The sequence below is a fragment of the Eptatretus burgeri genome, chromosome 3, assembly GCF_056783735.1.
Source record: "Eptatretus burgeri isolate ZD-2024b chromosome 3, Ebu_testis_v1, whole genome shotgun sequence".
In the NCBI taxonomy this organism is placed as follows: Eukaryota; Metazoa; Chordata; class Myxini; order Myxiniformes; family Myxinidae; genus Eptatretus; species Eptatretus burgeri.
The window spans coordinates 70,387,005-70,409,119 of NC_140963.1; the positions used below are offsets into that span (position 1 = coordinate 70,387,005).

The 22,115-nt window shown below is 43.8% G+C and overlaps 1 protein-coding gene across 1 annotated transcript in view; it reads right to left on the reverse strand.

The window, feature by feature from the left end:
* LOC147030146 (uncharacterized) overlaps positions 1–22,115 on the reverse strand; it is a 132,373-nt gene that overhangs the window by 42,563 nt on the left and 67,695 nt on the right. Inside the window, exons 2-3 of the mRNA XM_085873888.1 lie at positions 19,579–19,742; positions 5,090–5,303 (exon numbers count right to left, since the gene is read on the reverse strand). Of these exons, the coding sequence (XP_085730014.1) occupies positions 5,090–5,303; positions 19,579–19,742 (378 nt within the window). The remainder of the gene's footprint in view (positions 1–5,089; positions 5,304–19,578; positions 19,743–22,115) is intronic.

The window sequence follows — 22,115 nt, forward strand, 5'->3', positions numbered from 1 at the left end:
CTGGAAAAATGCCTCCATGTTTGTATCCCAGTATTAGGTCTGACTACCACTGTACATTACAAGAACACTAGCAAGAGATTATCGTGTTGAAAATCCCAACACATCCTTCGAATCTGTAGAGGATGTGGCATTCCTTGTGGAGAATTCGGACCCAGCATTACTAAAGATGATTCATGCAAATCTGAACATTGGAATGGACTGTGAAGACACCCCTGGCTATAGCTCTGCACACAGAAGAATAGACCAGGAATATGTTGAAAGCATTATTCCAGAAAGCCTGCACCAGTTCCGGTCTGTTCTGCTTGGAGGCATACAATGACTTGATGAAAACCATGGGGATTCAGAAAATAATTGTAAAGAGCAGGTAAAAATAAGGGTTTGTAGTATTGCACCAGTGGTGTATATGCAGCATGAAGACATAGAAAGTTGACCCCGAAACATTTTGGTATTGGCATCGCCCTCCACCAGTGATGCCCTGAAAGTACACATTGCCCAGCCCAATTATCAAGTGAAGATATGGCTCTGGGACAACAAACCTATCATAAAGGTTGGAAGCCCTGCAGAAACTGATAGGTGAGAAGAAACACCAGATGGATTGAAGGCTGTATGGAAAAAGCTGTCGTCCATCCCATCCATCTGATTGAAACTCATATCTTGTGGACGCCGAACAAAGTGCAAGACAGGAGCACGCAACTGCAACAAGTCTTCGAAAATGCACACCAGCATGTGCGTGCAATGCTTTCACCTGTTGCAATCCCACTGAGTGACTTTGGTGACGTTGTATCATATACGTTAGTTCGAAGAAACTAAGCACAGAATTACTTTGTGGAAAGTCATATAGATAACGATGTGGACAATACCAGTATAACAATCATATACCGATGCATATACTAGTGTGCATGAACACATACTTAGGATAGTGCTAAAATGGTACAGTTAATATTTAATAACAAACATATTGTTAGGTGGAAACGGAGGAGATCCATAGCTAGACTGTGGTAAGTGTAACATGGTTTGTGTGTTTTGAGTATGTGAGATTGCCATGTAACAGGGATGACCATCTTTTGCTTGGTCAGCAAGTCATTTTGTTACATGTGATACTGAGGAGGCAGCGTATGTAATTTATAGAGGGGATAGTCAGGGTAATATTGCATGTGTAAACACCTCTTGTTTGTGGGTGGGGCCAGGTGAAGACTTCCTATCACAAAAAGGAACACGTCACACACTTTTAAAAGGAGGTCACGCTCTGTCTGGACAGTGCATGCCAGGCACAGTGGTGTAATGTGCTGTGGAATCCAGAAGCAGGGAAAAACATTTATTTGTATTGGGGCTGCACCATGGGCAGGATAGCCTGGAGGAGTATGTCACCCAGAAGGATGAGGAGGGGCCGAGATAATGGACATACCAGAGCTTCCGGGATGCAGAAGGAGAGTAAAGAACAGATGCCAACGACAGAGGGTCATAAGGGCTGGTTCAGGCTGCATATGTCAAGGTGCTCCTCGTGGGTGGCATGTCTCGTCGTTGAGCTCACTTTGTCACTGGCTTATTTCGGCACTAACTCACTTTGTCACTGGATTCCATAACAGGCTGCATCATAGCCTTCCACCCTGCATATCGTGCCAAAGGAAAGTCCTCGCCTGCAATTTTAATATTTATATAAGTGCGATCTGTGGTGCCTAGTGTGGTTTATGTTTTATTTACTTATTATTCATAATTGTATACAAGCTTGTGTATTCCCCTCTCCCTTTTTGTGTCTGTTGATTTGTTTTGACCGTTCCGAACTGCTCATCTCATCCACCGAACTGCTCGGTAAATTATAACATATATATGTATGTGTGTGCTATTTACTGTAGTAAACAACAAACAAGGAATCTTTTATAAGCTTGTGGAGAATTAGACATCTTGGATGCTGCTGTCCTGTCTGTGTCTGTTTGTGGTGAGGATGTTGAGGTCGTGGAGGGATTCACTTACCTTGGCAGTGATATTCATGTCTCTGCTGGCTGTGAGTCAGAGGTCAATAGACGTCTGGGTCGGGCCTGGGGAGTCATGGATTCACTGGATCATGGGGTGTGGCGCTGCCGGTACCTGTGCGGGAGGACAAAAGTCCGAGTCTTCAGGTCCTTGGTACTTCCAGTCTTGCTCTATGGATGCGAGACTTGGACTCTGACCAAGGATCTGAGACAGAGACTTAATTGCTTTGGTACCAGGTCTCTTCGGAGAATCCTTGGCTATCGCTGGTCGGATTTTGTGTCCAACGAGCGGTTGCTGAGAGAGACTCGGATGAGATTTGTTACCTGCATAGTCCGTGAGCGTCAGTTGCGGCTGTATGGACATGTGGCTCGTTTTCCTGATGCTGATCCTGCTCACCAGATTCTCTCAGCGAGGGAGTCTCATGAGTGGAGGAGGCCAGTGGGCCGACCACGTGCCTCGTGGTTGCAGCAGGTTGACCATCATCTCAAGGAGATGGGGATGGGCCTAGCATCTGCCTGGGGGATGGCCAGACGGAGGCCCCTGGAGTACCGGCAGAAAGTGGATGCAGCGACGCGCTGTTCTGGCACATGCTCCCATACCTGACCTGGAGAATTAGGACCCCACAAGTTCCTCCATTGTATAAAGTAATTCCTTGGCACACCTGAACACCTCTCCACCCTTCGTGGCCTTTTTCTGCAGATTGATGGAGCACTACTCGCCCCTCTGGGCCGGCAACCCTGCCTCTCACCTTGCTCAGCTTGATGTTGTGGAAACCAAGGCCTTCAAGATTATTGGAATCTCCAGTGATGAAGCTGAGTCTGTGGGGATATCACTTGGCCATCGCAGACAGGTCAGAGGTCTTTCTGTCTTCCACCGCATCCTTTCTGGTCTTACACCCTCTGCTCTTTCCATGCTTTGTCTTCCCATTCCCCCCTCCCCTCCCCACTTCTCCCACGCAGAGTGCACCACAGTCCACAATCAACTCCCTTCTTATGAAACTACCTACATCCACAATCATTACTCACCTCTATCCATTCGTTTCTCTTTTTTCCTGCCTGTGGAAACAACTTCCACATTCTCTTCAATCTCATTCTTCCCCCAAGGTCTTCAAGACAGCTGTTCACCGCCATCTCAGATCATGCCCAATCAAAAAACAAGGATCTTTTCTACCCTCGTTTACACACCACCCCAAGCCCACCTTCTTCCAAATTTTCAGTTTTTCCTTCCTCAGAGTTTCCTTCTGCATCCATCTTGTCCACACCATACATCCTTTCCTGCTCCCCAATGTCTCCCTCTATTTTGTCCTTCAGCTCTGTTGTTGGGTGTGCGTGTGTGTGTGTGTGTGTGTGTGTGTGTGTGTGTGTGTGTGTGTGTGTGTGTGTGTCTCCCTCTGTCGTTCTGTTGCGCCTTGTTCCGTTCAGTGTTCTAGCTCTTCAACGAGCCTTGACTCTGTATATAAAAATAAATCGTCTCAAAATAATGAAATAGTTAATGTAGACATTATTTCACTATTTGAAGAAGATAAAAAAACCTTTGCAAGGCATTTCAGTAGACAAAAGTTTTGCTGTTGCTCCTGTTTGTTATTTTTCATCAAAGCAACCTTTAAAATGATATTCAGTCATATGTTAAGATGTTTTCTCCTCTTTCAAAATTTGGGCCATTTGGAAAACATTTGATTTCAGTGGGCCATCAACCGTTTGTTACTTTAAAACAGTAAAAATGGGGGGTTATTTATAAAAAGAAAAACCATTGAAATTGACCTTTAAGGTCAAATGTTGAGATTGTCTCTCCTCTGATTCAAAACTTGGGGTCATATAAAAGACATCTCGGGGACATACCAACTTGAAACAGATAATGCCGTTCAAACTTTTAAAAGCATATTTTCTAGCTTTGTCCGGCTGACTATCTGAGGCACTTTACATTGCAACATCCCAACCGCAAAGCACAAATCTGAGAACTTATCGGAGGCAGAGAACTGAATCTTGACTCAACAGTTCAAAGGTAAGTGCGATACCATGGTACAATTTAGTTTGGTGATTGTTTGATAAAGGGAGTAGCACATGATAACCTCCACTGCACTTATAGTGCCTTTAGAAAGTCTACTCCGCCTTTCAAAATTTTCACCTTTTCTGCGCCGGGGTTCTGCGCTTGGGAACAGTCAATCGCTTTCTAACCTACTGCATTCAGTTGTTAATTAATCCTTACCATGCATAGCCTGGAATTAAATTACATTAAATCAGACTTTTTACACCTTTATTTACATATTGTAACCCACAACTTCCAAGTGAAAAACAAATTCTACAAATTTCGGAAAATTAATTATAAATACAAAACCAGAATAACTTAGTTGGATAAGTTTTCATCCCCTTATAATAGCAATTGTAAAATAGCTCAGGTGTAACCAATCACCTTCAAAATCACACACCAAGTTAATTGGCCTCCACCTGTGTTAAATTGTCATGATTCTGATTATTTCAGAATAAAATCAGCTGTTCCTTCAGGCTTCCTCTGCTGGGGAGTGCATTTCACAGCAAAGACTCAACCATGAGCCCAAAGGAGCTTTCAAAAGACCTCCGGGATAAAGTTGTGGAAAGGTACAGATCAGGGGATGGGCATAAAAATATTTCTTTCTTTTTTTGTAGATATTCTAGTTTTGTATTTTTCATTAATTTTCTGAAATTTGTAGAATTTGTCTTTCACTTGGAAGTTGTGGGTTATGACGTGTAACTAAACGTGGAAAAAAGTCTCATTTAATGCAATTTAATTCCAGGCTATAAGGCAAACATAAGGTGAAAAATTTGAAAGGGTGTGTAGACTTTCTGTAGCCACTGTAAATTCAAACAACAATGGAAATTGCACTCATCATCATGGTTATAACGAGAAGATTCACAATTTGAAAAACAAGTGATCCCAAAATGCATTGCAATATCGCAAATTTCCAACAAATGCAATGTATACAGATAAGGATTTTGTAAATTTGAAGGAATGCTCAAGGAAGCCTCCTTCTTGCACCCTCACTTTCACCACCCCTAAAATCCCCACCACATCAATCAAAATATTTCCAAGTTTCCATTCTCTATTCTTCAGTAAAGTGGCCCAGGGATCTTTTAGTACACACCAAGAACGGAGAGGCGACGGACGCCTGTTCCCCCTCCACTGGAATCTGCTATATTGTTGACAAGGCAGTTGTAAGTGCCAGCATCGTCGACAGTAGAGCGATTGATGAAGATGGATGCAGAAAGTTTAGGCATTGGAGCCAAGAAACCGACTCGCCCTGCAAACTCCACACTTGCAGGTGTAATCTGGCCATTCATATAGCTAATTACTTGTATCTACGCATGTGCACACACACACACACACACACACACACACACACACGCATTAATATCACATTTAGTATTACTAGGCATGCCTACTATCACTTCCTTGATGGGTTTAATCGAAAGACAGCATGTTGCATTTGACAAACATATTGCATGTCAAGCTGTGTGTCAATGAGGATGTAAAATAAATGAAGTGAAACATGTGAAAAAGGATCTTTTATGACACATAATAGTTGTTGTTGTTGTTGTTGTTGTTGTTGTTGTGGTAGCTGCTGTGGTTGTTTTGGGTTGTGTGTTCCTTCCATTGGCTTTTATTTTTTTTTTCTATTGCTTTGAGAAGTATTATTATATTTCCTTTTGTATGGTCCTCCCGTGTCCTTGTAAAAGGTTTCCTGCTGTCATAAAATAATAAATGTTCCTGTCAGAACCACGACATGAAAGCTTGAGATCCCGCTTCTTCGTCCTCAATCACTGAAAAATAGACTTTTAAAACAGACAAGTTTGCGATTAAAGGAATTAATTTTTGATCAAAGTAAATTGATTACTAACTTTCCAACCAAGTAAATCAATTATCACCTATCCAATGGTACCATTTGTTTTATTTTATGACAGCAGAAACTCTTTAAAATGAAAGATTACAGACGGAGAAACTTGACTCCTTTTAAACATGGATTCACACTATCTTAATGCACTCTCACATTTTAAGCACTCACATCCTACTATTATTTGCGATTGGTCACTGGCTTTTACACCAACCAATACAAATATTTATTACAGACTCGAGGCATCAAAAATGATACATATCGAGCTCGAGGGGGAGCACTCGGTAGAGTGCAAAACCTCCGCCGCCAATACTGCTAGGTCACGCAAGTGAACCTGATATCCTATTCATTCAATTTGACGTCAACAGTGCTCACAGAGTTATAGTTTGCAACTTTCCCTTTTACTTTTAACTTTTACATACTCAATTCATTCGTCATAACGAGATTCCTTGGAGCCTGGTGTTGGCACAGTGACTAGGGCAGCGGCTTGGGATCCAAAAGGTCCTGAGTTCAAGCCCCGTTGGGCCACTGAATTAATACACCAGGGGGTTGACTCAGCCTGTCATCCTTCCGAGGTCGGCGAAATGAGTACCAGTATACTGGGCCGGTGTATACCCGGGTTAAAATAGGTATACCATATCCCTGTGTCGTAAGAGGCGACCAGGGTTGCGTCAGGAAGGGCATCCGGCGTAAAACATGTGCCAAATCACTATGCGGATCATACGGATGATCCGCTGTGGCGACCCCTAATGGGAGCAGCCGAAAGAAGAAGAAGAGGAGAAGAACGAGATTCCTTGAGACAGACATTGATGTTACGTGGGTATATCCACCTGAAGTTCCAAAATCAGCCGCAATTATAATTTTGGCATGTTTTTTGTTGGAAATCACTTATAACATGTAGAAATGCAAAAAAAAAAGAAATCGAAATTTTGTTGAAAAAAAATTGCAAAATTTTTTTTTCTCTAACAAATTCTTTTTGGGGGGTGGGTTGGAAATCACTTAAAACATGTAGAAATGCAAAAAAAGAAAAATTCAAATATTTTTTCAAATTGGCCGCCATAGCGGCCATATTGGATTTTGGACCAAGTCCAAAATCTAATGGCATGATCCTTGGACCAGACCTAACCCCCCACCAAGTTTCGTCGAAATCCGTCGAGGAGTTTTTCCATAATACTGTTCACAAACAAACAAACAAACAAACAAACAAACAAAAACAAACAGAAAGGGGTGAAAACAGTAACCTCCATCCATCTTCGATGGCGGAGGTTAACAAATAGTTTCAAATGGAGAACCTCTCCGCTATTGTCACACTTAACTTGTATCAGACGTGGTAATAAACGCAAATTGTTGCTCCCAGCTTGCCAAATCGACGACAGAAGACGCCGTTTGCATTTTTTCCACCTTCATCCCTATCCCATTTAGAATCCCGTGTGGGCACGGGCAACTTGCTAGTTTTTGTAACACCTGTTTGCTAAGATTAGTAAGTGCAATTAAATTATTCAAATACATCAGTAAAGCATCTGTGATGAAATGAAAAGTGGCAGTCATTGTGGTTGTTTGTTTTTCTTTCCAAGAGCACTTTAGTACAAGTGTGTCCGATCCTTTCCCCAATTCTGCCACATCTTGTTAATGCTTTCAATAGAATTTTTTAAAATGACAATTCCTTGAAAATCCATCCATCCATTACTTTTCCCCAAGTCTTGCTTTGTTGTCCTTTTTCTTTCCCCTGCTTCCTTTTGCTTCCACCAATGACATACTTTACTCCCCCAGCTTAAAATCTTGCAGTGGTGACTCCAACTCCATCCCAACTCAAAATTTTCTACAAATATATTTACCTGTTTTTTGAATGAATTCAGTGAAGCGCAGCGAGGCTGAATTATCTAAATGCAATGTAGTACAAGGGACATCAAAAGTCCGAGCAATTGGGTCCCCCTATCGGATACAAATGGCAATGAAGGCTTTCCAAATTAACCATGTTTTCCTTCTCACTTCTTCTTAAAACCTCAAAAAAGAATTGAAACTATGAATTTATGCACCACAATCAGCGCTAAACATAAATGAATGAAAACAACAGCAATAGAGAGCAAGTAAGGTGGCTCATTAACAAACCTTGATGAAATAAGAAAAAATAGCATGAGCATATTGAAGAACATCAAAAACCTGAATTGATTGAGCCAGAAAAAGAGAGTAATTTTGACATTGATTTGACTGGACAAGAAATGCTAGATAGTGAGATAATAACAGCAATAAACAAGAACGACACTCGGGAGAGCGCATACCTCCGCCAGGCTGAACAGTCTACGTTATGTATCCCACTGATAGGACGGATCTGGATCTGGATCTGAACGACCTGTTCTTTTCACATATCCAACTCATCCACCAAGTTTTGCATAATCCATCCACAACTTTTTGAAAATCCATCCTACAGTATATCATTTTTGGCCCAATCTCTCAATGGTGAAGAATCACTTGTAAAAATTAAAACTACTCGAATCCAGATCTACACCAAAATCGAATCGGTTCATTTTTCTCATACACCCAACCTGTCCACCAAGTTTCGTACCCTCACACACCCAACCTGTCCACCAAGTTTCGTACCCTCACACACCCAACCTGTCCACCAAGTTTCGTACCCTCACACACCCAACCTGTCCACCAAGTTTCGTACCCTCACACACCCAACATGTCCACCAAGTTTCGTACCCTCACACACCCAACATGTCCACCAAGTTTCGTACCCTCACACACCCAACATGTCCACCAAGTTTCGTACCCTCACACACCCAACCTATCCACCAAGTTTCGTACCCTCACACACCCAACATGTCCACCAAGTTTCGTACCCTCTCACACCCAACATGTCCACCAAGTTTCGTACCCTCTCACACCCAACATGTCCACCAAGTTTCGTACCCTCACACACCCAACCTGTCCACCAAGTTTCGTACCCTCACACACCCAACATGTCCACCAAGTTTCGTACCCTCTCACACCCAACATGTCCACCAAGTTTCGTACCCTCACACACCCAACATGTCCACCAAGTTTCGTACCCTCACACACCCAACATGTCCACCAAGTTTCGTACCCTCTCACACCCAACATGTCCACCAAGTTTCGTACCCTCTCACACCCAACATGTCCACCAAGTTTCGTACCCTCACACACCCAACATGTCCACCAAGTTTCGTACCCTCTCACACCCAACATGTCCACCAAGTTTCGTACCCTCACACACCCAACATGTCCACCAAGTTTCATACCCTCACACACCCAACATGTTCACCAAGTTTCATAACCTCACACACCCAACATGCCCACCAAGTTTCATACCCTCACACACCCAACATGTCCACCAAGTTCCGTACCCTCACACACCCAACATGTCCACCAAGTTCTGTACCCTCACACACCCAACATGTCCACCAAGTTCCATACCCTCACACACCCAACATGTCCACCAAGTTTCGTACCCTCTCACACCCAACATGTCCACCAAGTTTCGTACCCTCTCACACCCAACATGTCCACCAAGTTTCGTACCCTCACACACCCAACATGTCCACCAAGTTTCGTACAGTCACACACCCAACTTGTCCAGCAAGTTTCGTACCCTCACACACCCAACATGTCCACCAAGTTCCGTACCCTCACAAACCCAACATGTCCACCAAGTTTCATACCCTCACACACCCAACATGTCCACCAAGTTCCGTACCCTCACACACCCAACATGTCCACCAAGTTCCGTACCCTCACACACCCAACATGTCCACCAAGTTCTGTACCCTCACACACCCAACATGTCCACCAAGTTTCGTACCCTCACACACCCAACATGTCCACAAAGTTCCGTACCCTCACACACCCAACACGTCCACCAAGTTCCGTACCCTCACACACCCATGTCCACCAAGTTCCGTACGCTCACACACCCAACACGTCCACCAAGTTCCGTACCCTCACACACCCAACATGTCCACCAAGTTCCGTACCCTCACACACCCAACATATCCACCAAGTTCCGTACCCTCACACACCCAACACATCCACCAAGTTCCGTACCCTCACACACCCAACATGTCCACCAAGTTCCGTACCCTCACACACCCAACATATCCACCAAGTTCCGTACCCTCACACACCCAACATGTCCAGCAAGTTTCGTACAAATCTGTCAACAACTTTTTGAGATATCCTGCTCACAAACAGACAGACAGGGATGAAGCGATAACCTCCATCGACCTTTGGTGGTGGAGGTAATGAGATTAAAAAATATAAAAAACGAAAAATTGCCTGGGATATATGAAATACCTGCAAAGTTGATTAAAACATGGGAAAGAGCACAACATTGATGTTCATTAAACTGTGTAAAAATATTTACTTATCAGGAGAATGGCCAGAAGACTTCAGGCAGAAAATAATTTATCATCCTAAGAAAGAAGCAAAAGGCATGTCGATGTTCTGACTTTCATATGAACATCTGATTGTCCATGCATCGAAGGTTGTGTCGAGAATAGTAATATAGAGAGTGGATGGGAAGGTGCAAAACTAGATCGGAGATGATACTTTGCATTCCATGGATGAAGAGGGATGAGAGAAGCATTCGGCACAATGAGATTAATGAGTGAACAGAGTTTAGAGTTTGGACAGGAAGTATATGTCTGTTTTGAAGATTTTTTTAAAAAAGTAGTCGATCGGGTTGACTGGATTAAGCTCTTGACAGTGCTGAAGGACATTCAAGTAGATTGGAAAGATAGACGACTCATAAGAAATCTGTACATGGACAAACAGAAACTGTGAGAGTAGCCAATGGGGAGTCAGAACCATGTGCAATTGGAAGAGGAGTTTGACAACGGTGTTGCTTATCACCAGTCCTGTTCAATGTCTATACAGAAGCAATGATTAAAGAAGTGTTTGAAGACACAGAATATGGTGTTAAAATTGGGACATGAACAGTAACATCAGTGTTAAAATAAGGGACCTCTGGTAGCTTGTACATGTTGCTGCGTTTGAGGTCAGGTCAGGGTCAGGTATGGGGGCATGTGCCAGAACAGCATGTCGCTGCGTCCACTTTCCACCGGTCCACTCCAGGGGCGTCTGTCTGGCCATCCCCCAGGCAGATGCCAGGCCCATCCCCATCTCCTTGAGATGATGGTCAACCTGCTGGAACCACGAGGCACGTGGTCAGCCCATTGGCCTCCTCCACTCACGAGACTCCCTCGCTGAGAGAATCTGGTGAGCAGGATCAGCATCAGGAAAACGAGCCACATGTCCATACAGCTGCAACTGATGCTCACGGACCATGCAGGTAAGAAATCTCATCCGAGTCTTTCTCAGCAACTGCTCGTTGGACACAGAGTCCGACCAGCGATAGCCAAGAATTCTCCGAAGAGACCTGGTACCAAAGGAATTAAGTCTCTGTCTCAGATCCTTGGTCAGAGTCCAAGTCTCACATCCATAGAGCAAGACTGGAAGCACCAAGGACCTGAAGACTCTGACTTTCGTCCGACCGCACAGGTACCGGCAGTGCCACACCCCATGATCCAGTGAATCCATGACTCCCCAGGCCCGACCCAGATGTCTGTTGATCTCTGACTCACAACCAGCAGAGACATGAATATCACTGCCAAGGTAAGTGAATCTCTCCACAACCTCAACATCCTCACCACAAACAGACACAGACAGGACAGCAGCATCCAAGATGTCAATGAAAGCCTGGACCTTAGTTTTGACCCAGGAAACCCGTAATCCCAGCAGCTCCGACTCCTCATTCAGCACCTCGAGGGCCCCCAAAAGGATATCTAAAGTCTCCACAAAGATGACTGCATCATCTGCGAAATCAAGGTCCGAGATCTTGACATTCCCAAACGATGCACGACAGCTTGATCTCTCCGACATCCTCCTTAGAATCCAGTCCATACAAGTGGTGAAAAGTGTGGGGGCCAGTACACACCCCTGACGAACTCCAATAACAACTGGAAATAAGTCAGAGATGGTACCACCACACTTCACAGCACTCTCAGTACCAGAGTAGAGTTCAGACATCAGATCGATCAGTTTTGGTGGCACCCCACGAACAACAAGAACACTCAAGAGGGCATCCCGATTCATTGAGTCGAACGCTTTACAGAGATCAACATAGGCTGCAAGCAGCCCCTGCCGAAACTCTTGTCTGCGTTCGGTGAGGACCCGAAGAGCAAGGATACGGTCAATCGTTGACCTCTTTGGTGTAAAGCCTGACTGCTCTGGACGCTGGTGCTCAAGAGGAAGGTGGCGAACCCTATCAAGAATTATCCGAGCAAAGACCTTGCCCCTTGCACTGAGAGCAGCGTCACCCCTCGGTAGTTGTTGCAGTCTTGGCGATCACCCTTCCCTTTCCAGAGAGGGACAACAAGGCCCCTCTTCCAGTCAGTTTGGATGATGCCTGTGTTCCAGGCAGAGCACAGAACTGCATGCAACGACACGAGTGCAGCATTTCCACCAGCCTTGAGAAGTTCAGCATGGATGCCACAGATCCCTGGAGCTTTACCCCGTTTCAACCGGTTCACCGCAACCCGTGTTTCCACAAGCGTAGGTGGACCGCAGTTGATTGGAGGGTCAGCAACAGGGATTGTAACACCCTTGACGTCCAACACAACAGCTGCTGGATCAGCCTGGTACAACCGCTCAAAGTAACCGGCCCAGCGGTCCTTTACTTCAGACTCCTCTGTCAAGAGCCTACCACTCTCTGCTCTAACTGCAGTGCTCTGAGGGATGGGCTTGGATGAACGCAACGGGCGAATTCGGCTGTAAGCGGGATGACAATCACCTGTCCACAGGTGATGCTCTACCCCCTCACAGATTCCTTGCACATAGGCCTCCTTGTCCACCCTTAGTGCACGTACAGTTTTACGCCTCAGCTCCCTAAACAGCTCAGCTCTGCCATTCAGCCTAGCCCTGCGACTCTGGTCAATGGTATTCAGTGTCCCTTGAGAACCAAAATTCTTCTTTGCATCCACCGGCAACATCAAGGACAGTGGTCTTGAAGGCGCTCCACAACTCTTCATGACTCCCCAAAGCACCCAGACCCCCAAATGTCCACTCAACCTGTTCGCAAACTCCTCAGCTACCCTCTCATCCTTGAGCTTGCCAACATCCAGCCTAGCCTGGGATGGTACCATTCTCGCAGATTTAAGGTGCAGCTTTAGAGTTGCTACAACAAGCCTGTGGTCAGTATTGAGGGACTGAGCACTCCAGTAGACCCTGCAGTTCTGAATCATCCTCCAGCAACCATCATTGAGGACATGGTCAATCTCATTTGCCACACCGCCAGCGTTGGAATACCAAGTCCAGCGATGAGCTTGTGGGCGCTGAAACCATGAACCAGCCACCCAAAGTCCATGACTTCCTGCAAAGTCAAGGAACTTAGTGCTATCCTGGTTCATAGTTCCTGACCCTGGGGACCAACACATGTTTCATAACCATCCCTTTCAGTTCCAGTCGATGCATTGAAATCCCCCAAGACGAGAAGTGTATCTCGTCTGGGGCACTGATCAACCACAGACTCGAGTGTGGCGTATAATGCGTCATTCATGGTGAGATCATTTGCCTCAGTCGGAGCATAGACAGAGACCAGGGAAATGACACCTAAGGAGTGACGAATCCTTGGTCTCATAATACGCTCGTTGATCGGTGTTACGTCAATTATCATTGGAGTCAGCTTATTGGAGACAGCAACAGCAACTCCTCGAGTTGGTAACCATCAGAGCAACCAGACCAATAGTAGGTGTAACTACCCACCATTATCTCACCGCAATCCGGTCTCCGAACCTCAGAGAGTGCTGCAATACCGATGTCCAAATGCTTGAGCTCAGATGATAACAGAGACAGGTGATTATCCCTTCTTCGAGATAGGTCATTCCAGGCACCCACCCGAAGGGACTGCCTCAGGTTAACCCAAGGAGACCGCCGTCTGGTGGACGACACCTTAGCACCACTCCGACACACTCTCCTACAATCTGACCCAGGAATGTTACCCCGTGGTTTCCCTCCTATCATAAAAGATTGGGGGTCCCGAAGACTTTGCCCTAATCCCGTCATCCGGTGGGCTGCCCTGCGTAGGGAAGCTGCACAGGACGTATTCCCACAGAGTGGGTTTTCAGATCTTTTTTGCGTTTTTGTGTTTTGCGGAATGAAGGGTTTTACGGTGGCCAGAGTGCAAATCCTGCCACCAACCTCCTAATAAAAAGTAACCAAACTGTAAGAGGACGTCCGCAGACACAGTTGGGCACTAGATATGGATGGCCGTTGGCTCACAAGGAGCTCCTCCGCCCTTTGACAGGTTTTCTTTTTAATCCTGCTGGGTGTCCATATCCAAACACCCTCCTCACCAGAAAACCTGGTGGGGGAGACGGTTTAGTCGCCGACAACCCGACCATGGAACAGGTTGGTACAGGTTTACATGGTACCTGTAGCAGGTCACAGATCGAACCTGACCTGACTCTCGTGTTTGAGCCTGGGGAGTAACTGCTGAAATCTATCTGTCCAGCTTCTTCCTGATATCTTTGTTCTTTGTTCCTTTCACACTTATTTCTACTTTTTTCACAGTTCTCTATATTCATTCTAATTCTTGCTTTTTCTTCTCTTTCATCTCTTTTCCTCGCCATTCTTCTCCTTCCTTGTCTATCTGTCGAAGGAGAAGTGAATTCTTGCAGAAATTTTTGTGTAAGGCTCACTTGGTTGTGCCTGGATGGGTTTGAGGGTTCTGGAGTAGCGGCTGAAATCAAAATCCTATCCAGGTTCCCCCTGATGACTCCATCTTTCCTCTTTACTTCTTTGGGTTCTTTCTTGGTCTTCTGTTCCATTCCATTTGCAAATGGCAAAGCACTTGTAGCAAGTACAGAAGAAGGATGACAAGACCTCGTCGATACACCAGAAACAGCAGGCATGAACTTTGGAATTAAAGTGAACATCGTCAAAACCAAAGTGATTCATCTCTCAAAATCACCAAGAACTAGTTACATAGTCACAAAAGAAAAACAACGAGAACAGGTGCAACAAGGAAGAGCAATCAGAGATTGAAGACCCTTGCCAGGATGTATTTTGTGAGATGTTTGTGTACTGGTGTGCAACGTAATTAACAAGTAAAAAAGACATATATGTCTTTTTAGCCCATATTTTATCCCAAAAGCTAGCCCATATTTATTTACAACTAAAATGTCTGCCAGCCTACCAGTCGGCCATCTTTGATTAGATTGCAAAATAAAGTTAGGTGCAAGTGTATGCCATCATGTACTGTGCTTGTGTAATGTTTGAAAGGAATCGGACCATGCATGTCCGAAAAATGGTTGGGGATAAGTTTAAGTAACAAAATGGCCACCAGGCGGCCATCTTGGAACTGATCTCGAAAAAAAAATGACACGCTTAAGTAAGCCTTCATTTTTTAATTGTTGCCAAGTTTGAACAATTCATGTACATCAGATGGTTGAGGACATGTTCAACATCAGGTTGATATTTTTTCAACTAAAATGGCCACCAGTCAACCATATTGCATATGATCTCAAAACAAAATGATGTGCATATGTAAGCCTTCGTTCAATATCTGTGTGCCAAGTTTGAACAACATCAGCAAATGCATATCCGATAAATCGTGGAGGACGTGTCAAACATTGGGTTTTTGCAACTAAAATGGCCACCAGTCGGCTATATTGCACCTGATGTTGAAAAAGAATGACGTGCATATGTAAAGCACTTGCCATGTGCCAAGTTTCAATTTTTTTTCCATGGTACGGTCTCAGAGATACAGATGTCCAATTTTTTCCCTTTTTTTGGCTGCCACACCACATGACTGATGGCATCATAATTATCATTAAAACGTTTTGCATGAGTAGTCGCTCTTATCGTGAAAATTCTATGTCAATCTGACAAGCGGGTGCAGAGAAAAACAATACTCACGCAGACAACTAAACAGCCAAACAGACCCAAATGCACTACCCTCTCTTCTAGTGGGGGTAACAATTCAAACATTTAGGAAGCATAATATCTGCAGATGGAAGGTGCAACAAAGAAATAAGAACAAGAATAGCAATGGGAAAGGCTGCATTTGGTATGAAGAGACAGTTTCTAACTGGAAAGCTGAATAAACAACTCAGGAAGCGACTTGGAAAGAGCTTCATTTGGAGTGTTGTTTTGTATGCATGTACGACTTGGACTTTACGGAAAGAGGAGACGAACTTGTTCAATAGCTTAGAATTGTGGGTTTGGAGCAGATTGGAAAAGATTAACGGCACAGAAAAAGTCACAAATAATGAAGTGTTGAGGAGAGTGAACGAACAAAGAAATTTGCTGAATTTAATTGGGAAAAGGTAGATAAACCGGGCATGGCAGATCCTAAGAGGAAACGGACTCACAAGAGATGTTATGGAGCGAAGATTTCAAGGAAAAAGAAGAAGTGGAAGGAAAATAATATCAATGCTGGATGACTTGTAAATTGAAAAGACTGCCACAGGACAGAGAGACATGGAGTAGACTATGAACCAAAGACCTGCCTTTGGGCAGAGTACACATGATGATGAGGATTCAGTGCTGCAACCTAAAAATGTATCTCAAATGCTAAACTATAAATCAACCACATATTTACAACATTAGTAAATGTCTGTTGAGTCAAGTGGCGAAAGACCCCGTCTTTCTTTATTACCCGGGATAGGTTTGATTGCCATGGTCGCCTGGTGTTGGCGCAGTGGTTAGGGCAGCGGCTTGGGATCCAAAAGGTCCTGAGTTCAAGCCCTATTGGGCCACTGAATTAATACACCAGGGGGTTGACTCAGCCTGTCATCCTTCCGAGGTCGGCGAAATGAGTACCAGTGTACTGGGCCGGTGTATACCCCGGTTAAAATAGGTGTACCATATCCCTGTGTCGTAAGAGGCGACCAGGGTTGCGTCAGGAAAGGCATCCGGCGTAAAAAAAAAACATGTGCCAAAATCACTATGCGGATCATACGGATGATCCACTGTTGCGACCCTTAACGGGAGCAGCCGAAAGAAGAAGAAGGTTTGATTGCCATGGCTGTTCACTATAAGCAATTCACCTAAACTTGGCAAGTGTGGCGAGTATGCCAAGGTAGCATGAGACGAGGGAGACCTATCATCTGGTGGTGGACTGGAATAGGCTAAAGGGGAGAGTGTAATCAGCAATTATACTTTGAACAGTTCTTCATACATTTGGACCATCAAGCAAAATTGATGAAATGGCAATGCATCGTGAAAACCTGTCATTTGTTTTATTCTCTCATTAACTAGTGAACGTGGATATGGTACACCTTCACTGAATAATGAAGTAATGCCTCACAAGCTCCATTGGGAAACATTAAGAGACTGAAAGAAACAGCAGTGATGAGACCATGGGATGAGTCTAAGCCTTAGTCCTCAGGAGATAATTAGGGGGCTTGGAATAGTGCCATCATCCATGACTGGCACAGCCAAATAGCATTGCAAACACAACAAAAATTAGCATTTAACAATCCAGTCTCACTGGTTTTATAGATTACAGTAGATCTGAAACTGAACAATCCATATTAAAGCAGATTTGCATTGTTCATATTCAAGATAGGACAGCTTTCTCAAAATTCAAAACTGCAACTTCACAAACAAATCAAGGGGATGAGGTAAAGAATGAAATATTCTACATGGTCGAGGAAAAAATGGTAGAGTTGGAACTATGGTATGAGAGTTGCACTCTCATGTACCATAGTTGGTAACAGGTCTAACTACAGTAATCTGCAGAGAATAACGAGAGCAAAGGGATGTAACTATCCATCCACTGGGACCATACTCTGTGCAGAGCATTGTTGCTCCCTACACAGTCTCCTGGGCTATTGGGCACAATCATGGACAGTTCACCACTCTGACACAGTATACCAGCCAGCTAACACTCATTTTTCCAACCTGAAAAAGGATGACAGGCAAAATTAACCCCACCTGGTATTAATTCAACAGCCAAGCAGGATTTTAATTCAAGATCTGAGGATCCCAAGCCCACCACCCTCACCATTAAGCCAACACCAGGCATTTGTAAGTATCGTAAAAAGAATAACTATAGTTTTTGCCTGCATGCAAATTAGAACTTACTGTTAAAATGATTTAAATATATAAGTGCTCCCATAAAAGTAACACCTCCTCTTTTATTTCCCAAGCATTCTATCTCATTTGAAAGCACCTCATCATCTAAGTGTAAAAATGATAGAACTCAGAATCGTCTCTCAACAAAGAAGCTGCCAATTATTTCGCTTGCATCGGATACCGTTTTGTACGATGCATTTACTCAAAAGTAGGCTGACAGAATATGTGAGAGAGAACGAGCACACTCACACTTGAGCTTAGTCTGGGTTTAATTCCCGACTTGACTATAAGCTGTCAGATTGGTGTTTTGCCAGAAGGGCTTTGCATCAGTGAGTGTGCCGTACCTTGGATGGATATTAAGCCCGGTGTCCAATTTCTGGCATTAGTTGGTGGGAATTAAAGATCCCATGATGTCTTTTGATGAGGAACATGTAAGTGATTGCCAGCAGCCTGAACAAATTACAAGTTCCTGCCTTGATATGAAGTGGTATGCACCTGCGGCGCAACCACAACTCACCAATGATGCAACTCGCGGGACGAATTTGTAATTGAATCCCACCCCGATATGCATTCACCAGAAAAATGAATTTAAAAAAAACAACACAATAATAAAGTCTCATACGTTGGTGTGCTAATGGTAAATAAGTTTTGTTTTCCATTCGGTCATTATTCTACTGGGGGCAGCATTGCCTTTCCATTGGTATCATTGCTGCTCGAGTATGTTAAGTATCCCCAGTTTCCTCGAGTATGTGAAGAGTCAATCGCAATGCATGGTCTTGCATCACATGTCGACAAGATCAGTCGGAACAGACAAAATTATACCTCCGCCATAAGGTCATGAATGATCCAGCTGGGTTTTTTTAATCATGCAATTTTAATATTTGTGGAACCAGCTCAGTCTCCAGAAGCTTGGAATCCAAATCATTAATGCTGCAGCCTTCATCCGGATTTAGATTCATTTGGACCAAAAATGTGTTTTCTGTTGTTCGTTCTAACTAGCAATGCTCTGTGTTTAAAATCATTCACATTTAAAATTGTATAGTGGTTTCTGAATTCTTTATTCCGTCTGGAATAGTAATTAACACTAGGCTTTGCCTGGGGGGGGGGGGGATGAAGGGGAGGGAAATGTGGTTATACAGAAAGAATGATTTATCAAACTGTCTGCTGATGATTTCTATAATTATCTTTGATGTCATTATTTCTATATGGCCCTTTTTTGTTGGCTGGTGTTGCATTAATTAGTTTGATACTTTGTTTGAGATAATAAGCAACAATGCAAGTATGACAATACCCTTTTATGGATGTGTGTATTTATTAAAGCAAAAACATTTCTGGAGCTGCCTCTGTAAAGCTGGATGTCCTGTGTGATAACAACTTGTTTGTTAATATCAGTGCGCCAAATGATGTGAGGTCTACCTGCATGTTTCCGTGCGTTTAAAACAATCGTTGTCATGGAATGGAGGCTCAAAAATTCTCCAGATCTCTCGCAAACAGCGGGTAACTGTGTGCTATTTTCCTAACCAGATTTCCACTAGGCCTAAACAAGACCGTCCACACTCTTCTGCTCCACGATTCTGTGAAGGATACTTTCAGTCGATTGCTTTGCTGGTATCGCCAGTATAGGTGTATGCCAGATATCTTACCACGTTGTTGGCTGTACTCGGTTGGAAAGTCCACATCACGTAGAGATTTCCCAGAGATGCGGAAGTGGTGAAATCACATAACAGGCCAACTGATTGTCCCTGAGTGATCACAATGTCTTGTTGCCCCTCTGCCACTTCCACTGCTGCAACAAGGACTGGGAGGGCTGGAGAGAAAGTGTGCAAGTCAGAGAATGAAAGAGATTAGGTGAAATAAAGTTTAAAAAAAAAACAAAAACAAATGTGATCAAGGACAGAATGAGGAAAAGAACACTGAGAAACAGTAAAAAAAAAAAATAAAATTAAAGCATGAGAAAGGAGTTCAAGGTTTACAGGTAGTGACGAGGAAAATACAACGTGCTACAATATTGTATTAAAACTCAAAGGCATACTGAACCATATTTTGGCCATAGTCAATGGACCCAACACATTTATGCCAGCATTATTATAACCTGGCCTTGTGAACGGCAGGTGTACAAGAGGACAGGACATGATTCAATGAGCATGAGCGAAATGGGCAACCTTCAAGAAGCAAATGAGCAGTGTACAGATCCCAGTGAGGTGTAAAGTAAGAGGCAGAAAGAGACCATGAGGGTGGACGAGCAAGGAGACAAAAGTAATGCTATGCAGGATACACAGAAAGCATTCACTTGCTATAAAATAGTGGAACTGGAATCGGACTCATATCAGTATAGGAATAAACCGAGGCCAGTTAAGAAACTAACTCAGCGAGCCAAAAGAGAATACGAGAACGATATGGCCAAAAATATTAAACATAATAGCAAGCTATTCTTTCAGTTGATAAAGGGGAAAATAACAGGATAAGGCAGGTGTGGCCCATCGATGAATAGCACAGGGAGATTAGTTTGTGATGAAAGTGAGAAAGCAAGCTAATTAAATAGTTATTTTACTTCAACATTTATGCAAGAACAATAAGGGGATTTATCAATAGCTTCAAAGCCAGATAATATGCATCCAAAGGTATTGCGAGAGGTGGCAAAGCATATAAGCATTCATGTTAACTGATATCTTTAACAACAATGAGAATGAGTTTCTCCAATGGGAACGAGTGTTTAATGAACGCCAACCAGAAATATTGATAATCTGTAAGATGGTGCACTGAAAAAAAAGAAAAAAATAAATAAACATGAAGGTGTGGAGTGGTTTTTTGTTTGACAATGATGGCATCATTAGTCACGTGGTTTAGCAGCCATATTGGATTGAAGGGGGAAAAAAAATCATCTTCTTCTCTGAAACCACTTAACCAATCGATGCAAAACTTTAAACATGTGATTGAGTGCCCGTGGCAATAAAACATACTGAATTGAAGTCAAAATACAACTTAAGCTATATCAACACTTGAAGCACCGATCTGGCTGGAAGCCGATCATCACTGCTTGCAGTTCTAGTTAGAGCGCCAAAGGGTACCCATTTGTTTTTGAGTTCATTATTCCATTCCCTGGACACATTCTGACGAATACGGAAGAGAATTGCATCAAAAGTCAAAGGTCACACTCTCACGATGTCTTTCCAAAAGGACCGTTTGGAAAAAAAACAACCCCATCTACTTTCTCCACGACCTTCTAGAAGAAGTCCTTTCATTCAAGCTTCTGGGTCTCACTATCTGCCATGATCTTTCCTGGGAAAGCCACATTTCCAACCTGGCCTCAAAAGCCAGTCGCCAACTGGGAATCCTCCGTCGTGCAAAGTCCTTCCTCAGCCCACCTGAGCTTCTGACCACATACAAAGCTTTTGTCCACAGCCTGATGGAGTACTGCTCTCCCCTCTGAGCTGGTGCTCCTGCCTCTCACCTTTCTCAGCTTCACGCTGTGGAAACCAAGGCATTTCGGATCATTGGTATCTCCCACGATGAGGCTGAGTCCTTGGGCCTCTCACTCTCTCACCGCAGGCAGGTGGGTGGTCTTTCTGTCTTCTACTGTCTCCTCTCTGGTCTCGCCCCTGTCTGAGATTTGTCCCCACCATATTTCTGCAGGGTGTTCAAGGTCCGCAAACAACCCCCTTCAGGTAAAACTGCCAAAATCACGAATCACTGCTCACCTTCACTCTTTCATTCCTCTTTTTCCCCACCTTTGGAATAAACTCCCTCACTCTATTCAATCCCATTCTTCCCTCCAGGCTTTCAAAACAACTGTTCACCACCATCTCTTATCGCCCCCCATCCAAATCCTCGATCTTTTCTACCCCCATTAATCCACCTCAAACCCACCTTCATCAAATTCCCTGCTTTCCTTACTGAAAGTCCCTGTAATGTCCATCTTGTATACCCTGTATTCCCCAACCTATCCCTCTCCCTTCCACAGATCTCTTAATTTCTCTGTTCCCCACTGTTTTGTCCCTCCCACTCCCACCCCTCTTGTCTCATGCCCCCCTTGCTGTGCGTTGTGTGTTAGCTCTCATACGAGCCTCGACAAGGTATACAAAATGAAAAAGGTTAAGGCATGCTTTAAAGTACTCCTATTTTCAAGCAAACAATTACATTAATGAAATAAACAAAAAATGAAAAAAATTTCACCTGAGAA